Raw genomic sequence first — 6,762 nt, forward strand, 5'->3', positions numbered from 1 at the left:
AGCCTCAGCACCATGCCAGGAATGTGGTCAGGGCTGAATGACGAAGGGCAGCTCCCAGTCCCATCATTATCAATTCACAGGAGATGGCACTGAGGTTCGAGTGCTGTGAGCCTGTGCTCCACCCTCCAAACTAAGCACCCCACACTGTTTCTCCTCTTTCCCCAAGTAGCTGGCTGTTGCTTTGAGTGAAATGAGTTCTTGGAGGGTTTTATATGAATGAAGGACATAACACGAATTAATTGTTCTCAACCTTGAGTTGAATGTCAGGTTGCTTTGGGCTGAAGTTATTTCAGGACAGCATCTTAGTACTGGGATTTTTTACCCTTAATCAAAAATGTTGACTGGCAATTAAACGCATCTTTCATTCTTAAAAAAAAAGTGGAAAAACTAATGAAACAATACACCATAAATGTGATTTGTCTGATATACACAAATCTTTAGGAACACAGAGTATTCTGAGAAAGAGGAAATTTCCAAAAAGCAGTCCATGTTCATGCCAGGTCATGCCAGTTAGGAATCACTGGCTGAACTGGTTGCCCTCTGCCCTCTTTGTTTTTAAGATGGACCTGTTTTCAGCACATTCTAGTCTCTTCTCAGAATTCTCAGTAATAGGCGCTATTGGTTCTGCAGGGCACTGGCAGAACACTAAGCTGTTAAACTTTTTAGCTGGGTAACTTTAAACAAACTATTTAACCTCTTTGAGCCTCAGTTGTCCCATCTGTACTGGGAGTTACAGTGGTGCCCACCTCATAGAGTTGCTGCCTGGGTTACATGAGATGTTGTATGTGTTTAGATGTGATAAAAGCTCAGCAAATGGTAGGTACTTGTGTCATTATCTCTGTGTCCCACCTGTGTGACCACTGAATGTGGTGTGTTTTGTCGGCCTGAAATGGCTTCAGTTTGAAGCTCTGTCCCCAGGGGACATATGTTGGTGGATGACTAGGATTGGTCTAGTCTAAATTCTTGTAGGTTTAGAAATTCCATTTTACCCTTTTGCTCAAAGACATCAGGGCCTGGGAAATGTTCTCAAGATAATCTAGGTTATCTATTAATCTCACCTCAGCTTGGGTTTATTAATTTACCAGGCTGTCTGATTTACTGAGCTCACAAAGCTTCCCTATTATCTTTGTGGGCTGAAGATGTTCTGAGCAGGGCCAATCCACAGGAACACATTAAGCTGAAATTTTCTAAAGCCATTCAGGTATGGTATGATTTCTGGACTGGGTACAGAGTTCATTAGTTAAAAATCAAAAGGAACTTCTGTTTTCCCCTGAACCATGTTTTCTCAAAATAGATCTGCTTAGCTTGTCAATGTCACTTTATTTGCTGGGATTCTTTCAAGAGTATTATTTGTGTTTATGTCAGATGTTCAGAGGATATCATTGATAGGATTACTGCCATGGCCTTTCTAACTGGTCTCCTGCTTCTGCCCTAGCCCCCTACAGCCATGTGATCCTGTTAAAACATGTCAGACCATGTCACTTTCCTGTTCAAACCTTGCAGGGACTCCCCCTTAACTCAGAGTAAGTGCCAAAGGTCTTACACTGGCCTAGAAAGCCCTGCATGACCTGCCCCCCTGCCCCATCTTACCTCTCTGAACTGTCCTACTGTTCTCTCCCTAAACAGGCCAGGCATGCTCAGCCCTAAGTCCTCTGTCTATCTATTCCGTCTGCCTGGGATTCTCTTCCCCCAGAGTTCACTTGGCTAGTTCCTTCACCTTCTTCAAGTCCTTGTTCAAATCCCCCTCCGCAATGAGGCCTGCCATGACCACCCTATTTAATAAGTCCATAGCACTTACCTTTGAATATATCAGGTAATTTACTTACTTATTCTGTCACTGTGTACTGTCTATGTCCCTGCTAGAATAAGCTCCACCAGGAAAGACATCTTTGTTTTGTTCACTTTTATAATCCAGGCACCCAGAACATACCTGGTACTCAGTAAATATTTGTCGAGTCAATATTATTACTCTCCAGATGAAAGACATTGTAATTCCTAGCAGTCTATGGGAAAATGCTCCTGAGGCTTTAGCAGAGGAGTCCAGGAATACATCTCTCACTTTAACTTCTCAGGGCTGGGAGCCAAGGGCAATCCCTCACTGTCCCCATTCACCCTTCCCCCCAGCTCCAGCCTCTCTCCACCTACCCCCAACACACAGTGTAGCAGCCATTGCTCAGCCAAGTGCTTGGAGGAGGGGAGGAGAGAGGCCCAGGGCTGAGGGGAGGGAGGCGGTGTGCTGGACAACACTCCTGTACTTTCACAGACCTACAGCTACCACACTCAGACTCTGCTTCACCCTGTTCTTCCACAACCCTGGCTCCCTCTCCACCCCGTTATAAAGGTCTTGTGGTTGGAAAGTCTGTCTTCTCAGCCCACCCTGCCCAGTTTTCCTATAATAGGAAATCGTTCTTCGCCACTAGAGGGCGCAATTATCCCAGGCTCTCTCCTTAATCCCTCAGGGTAAGGACAAAATTTCTAAATCTGTGGTTTTCTCAGAAAAATTGGCCTCAGTGACAAAGTTATTTATGGTCCTCCTTTTCCAAGGTTTTCCTGTTCTCTGCCTTAGGTTTCAGGTTTTCCTCCCTGCAGCCTCAGAGCCCACTCCTGATCATGGGAGATGTCATTCTGGGACAGGTGACTCAGACCATCAGTTACACCGAATCTCAGGTTGAGAGAGAGGGGACCTTAGTCATGCATGTCCTCCATTTTTCTGTTTGACCAACCAAGATTTAGAGAGGCTGGGTGACTTGCCAAGAGATGCACAGCTAGGTAGGGACAAAATCCAGGCTGGAATGGGTCCCCTAACTTCTCATCCTTTTTACAATAATAACCAAAAAAAAAAAAAAAAAAAGACAAAGGATTATTTATCCAGCATTTACTCTGGCTCAGGTATTACTGTGGACTAAGTGTTTACACTAGCCATTTATTCATTCAACAAACATTTGCCATACATCGCCTACATGCCAGGCACTATTTGGTGAGGGAACGGGGTTACAGACAAAACAATCAGGTTCCTATTCTCACGGAGCTGACATTCTTGTACACTCAGGGACCCGCCAAGCTCTGTTATCAGAGCACTTCGTCCTGGGGAAGAAAATCCCTTTGAGAATGTTTAGTGGAGATAGATCTTTCACTAGAGGGACTTCAGTCTCTCTAAACACCTAATACTGAAGACATTCTACTTCATAGTAATTTATGTTAATTATCTCTTGTCCAGCAGTTTGAGCGAGACCTCAGACGCTATGCCACGCATGAGCGAAAGATGAGACTGGATAACCACGCTTTATATGACAAAACCAAGGTAACATTTTCTTCCTGAAATGGGATACTTTGATCCTCACCCCCAAGGCTGGCTCCCTGAGCACTTTTCCTGAACTGATTTAGTGTCCAGGTACAGTTTCCTTTGCTATGACTGTCCTGTTCCCAGCTGGTCACAGTTGAGGGCAGCTGGAAAGATCCCCACAGGCTTATACTCCTACTTGGCCGGGAATGGACCACCGCAGCTTTTGACTCAAAGATAATGAGCCAGTTGGGCCTCCAGAACCAGTCTAGTGGTGAACATTAATTGAGTCTGGTATATCCTTGTTTGCAATGAGTAAGTCCAAAGAAAACCAAGGTTCCCTCCAAATCACAAATGCCACTGGAATACCCCTCACGTGCAGGGGCAGTAGCATTTTGAGTGACGATGTAGGTCCTTACTGAGAGTCTCCTGCAAGAATGACAGCAACAGGGCTGCCCTGAGATGTAGGTGAGCTCCCAGCTGAGCTTACTCCCCAGCTGTGTGACTCTTTTGGCATGTTAGCCTTACTGTGGTCACAATCCAATTTGTGCCTCTGCAAAATCATAAATTGCTATATGAATTATGAAGAGTCAAAGATTCAGTTGTGAAATCCATGAGTGCCAAGGTATACTGTTCTTACAATGGTGAAGGACACCAAACTAGGCTCCAAGGGGAAAGAAGACACAAAATAACCAGAAATAACAGTCCTTGCCTTCTAGGAACTTACAGTTTAAATGAGGTATATTTAGTTAGAGCTATCTCCGTTGCAAGTGTTAGAAACTGAACCCAAAAATGGCATAGGTGAAAAAGGGAACTTGGGTTATATACAGCTTATATATCCAAGAGTAAGTTGGCTCCAGGTGCTCAGGCCGCCTTCTTTCAGTGTTGGTTTCATTCTCAGGCAGGGTTTTCCCATGAGTCCCATTCTCTTGGTTACTCCAACAGAGAAGGGCCTCTTTCCTCTCAGTTCCAGCAGGAATCCTAGCTGATGCTCATTGGCCAGGCCTGGGTCATGTGCCCATCCCTGAACCCATCACTATAGCTCTGATTGGCCAGGCTTGGGTCGTGTGCTTCCCTTTGGAGGTAGGAGTAGCTCCACCTGACCCTCGTGGACTGAGATAGAGAGGGGTAGTTCACCTCCCCCTGCAAAAAAAAAAAAAAAAAAAAAAAATCAAGGTGCTGCTCGCAGAAGGAGGGGGCTGTGGATACTGGCAGGACAGCCTCAGATGCTGAGCATGTGTGTGGAGGCAGATTCACACAACACGATTTAGGAGCACTTACAAATTGACACACAATAAATAGCTCAGTGTAGTCAAGTACATTCTATGTGTCCAGCACTGTGCTATAAACAAAAAGGGATGAAAGGGAAGTGGTGCTTGGTCTTAAAGAGATCATGGGGCAGGAGCCTGGTGGCGCTGGCGGAAGGTGTGGAAGGCTGGAGGAGAAGCCAGCATGTATAGGTACATATAATTACCAGCAGACCATAACTCTGGTTGCACATTGGAATGACCCAGAGCTTTTAAACAGACTGATGACAAAACCTCCCCTGAGGTTCTGTTTTCATTAGACAGTTGTGTGGCTCAAGCTTCGATGATTTTTGAAAAAACTCCAAGTGGTTCTAGTGCACAGCTGTGGTTAAGGACTACAGACACATAGGGAAAACATCCAAATGCCTTTTGCTGACCATGTAAGGCTGTCATGATTTAACCTTAATTCATTTAGTACCTGATTTTTGGGTAGGGAAAATGTAAAAATTACAGAAGTCAGTTAAGATGACTTATACTCAAAAGCAGAGAATTACATTTTGGCAATCATTTGTTCAGACAAGACAGTTTTACGAGTAGTACTTTCACTGCGTCCGCACTGAGATGCTTAGGAAAATATCTGAATGTACGTATTTCTTGTTATGCTTTCAGAGGATATTTCTCAAAGCAGAAAGTGAAGAAGAAATTTTTGCACATCTGGGATTGGATTACATTGAACCATGGGAAAGAAATGCCTAGGAAAAAGTTGTCAACATTTTTTCCTGCCTTATTTTTCAGGTTAAATAAATTATGCTTCATATTAGTAAAAGATGCCTTAGGAGAGAGTTCAGGATTCTTTAGGTCTTATTGAAATGCAGATTGTTACTAGAAATAAATAGCTTTAGAAACATGATAAGGCGCCACCTGGTGATGAGTTATGTTCTGCTAGACCATTTGCATGACTGCTGCTTAGCATTCACAGTACATTTTTCAATAGGAATGGTGTTGTCCTTAGTGGCTTATCCACGGAAGCTCATCCAAGCCCACTCTGCCCACAGTGTAGCTGAAGTGCTGTGTGTTGCCAATAAAAATGGGAGGAAACATGATGGTGGAGCTTCTTTTCTTCGCTCAAATATTATAAAATATTTTAAAACACAAAGTAACAAAGTGGAAAAATAAAGAGTTTATGATGTATCTTGAGGGAACAACAGGTTTAATTAGAAGATGCAGGGATTCCCAAGAGAACTCAGGGTCCTTTCTGGAGCTTTGGAGGAAGGGCACTGACTCTTGATTGGTTCAGCTCAGTTCAAATCCTGCTCCTCCCTGGTCACCATGGATCTGGGTCCCTAGGTGTCCCCGCACAAGGCCACAGAAGGGATGTAGTCCGACAGCTTTCACTCAGAAGAAAGTTCAGTTTCCTAAACGACTGAAGAAATATCTCCCTTTTTTTTCCATCTTGGAGTTTCTCTGTGGATCTTAGTAGCTCAGTCTCTGTCAGGAAGACAAACTCTCTTGGTCCCCTCATCTCAGGGCACCCAAGGCAAGGAGGCAGCCCTGCTGGAGGCAGCCTTTGGAATTCCCAGGCTCCAGACCCATTCTGAACTCATGCTTCCTGCAAGGGGACACATACACTACGCCTTGAAGGGGCCTGAAAAGCCATCTGTTCCAACTCCTTCGGTGTCCTCAGCCTGCTGAAGAGCTGGGAGGTCCTGTGACGACTCTCCTTCCTTCTTTCCAGGCCTTTCAGGGAAGAGGAGATTGGGAGATCCAGGTCCCCATCGAGAAGTGCAGTGACCCCGGAATGCACAGGGAAAGAGACTCCTTCCCTTCCTGGAGTTAGAACCTGGGGGCGGGTGGCATATTAGTTAATATTGCCAACAATTCAGCATAACAAACTGTCCCAAAACCCAATGGCTTTAAGACAACACAGACCCACACAATGGCTGGGTGTCAGGCTGATCCAGCTGGGCTCAGCCTCCTCCTGTGACCAGTGGGCCAGCCCAGGCATATCCTTCTCATGATGACAGCATAGACACTAGGGCAAGCAAACCCAAGTGTGTAAGCTCTTTTCCAGACTCTTTCCATGTCTAATATCCAGTGGCCAAAGCATGTCACATATCTAAGTCTTGAGGAACGGAGAATTGTGCCCTGCCACAGCAGGAGAATATCACAAAGTCATATGGCGAAGGGCATGGATGCAGGGAGGGGTGAAGAACTGGGTCCGTGAATGCAAGCTAC

General features: G+C 45.0%; 1 protein-coding gene across 1 annotated transcript in view; it reads left to right on the plus strand.

The window, feature by feature from the left end:
• Positions 1–5,283, plus strand: part of DNTT (DNA nucleotidylexotransferase) — a 29,064-nt gene extending 23,781 nt beyond the window's left edge. The window contains exons 10-11 of the mRNA XM_063103258.1: positions 3,218–3,301; positions 5,197–5,283. Coding sequence (XP_062959328.1) covers positions 3,218–3,301; positions 5,197–5,283 — 171 coding nt within the window. The remainder of the gene's footprint in view (positions 1–3,217; positions 3,302–5,196) is intronic.
• The last annotated feature ends 1,479 nt before the right edge of the window (positions 5,284–6,762 follow it).

Source organism: Cynocephalus volans, chromosome 7 (genome assembly GCF_027409185.1).
Source record: "Cynocephalus volans isolate mCynVol1 chromosome 7, mCynVol1.pri, whole genome shotgun sequence".
Lineage (NCBI taxonomy): Eukaryota > Metazoa > Chordata > Mammalia > Dermoptera > Cynocephalidae > Cynocephalus > Cynocephalus volans.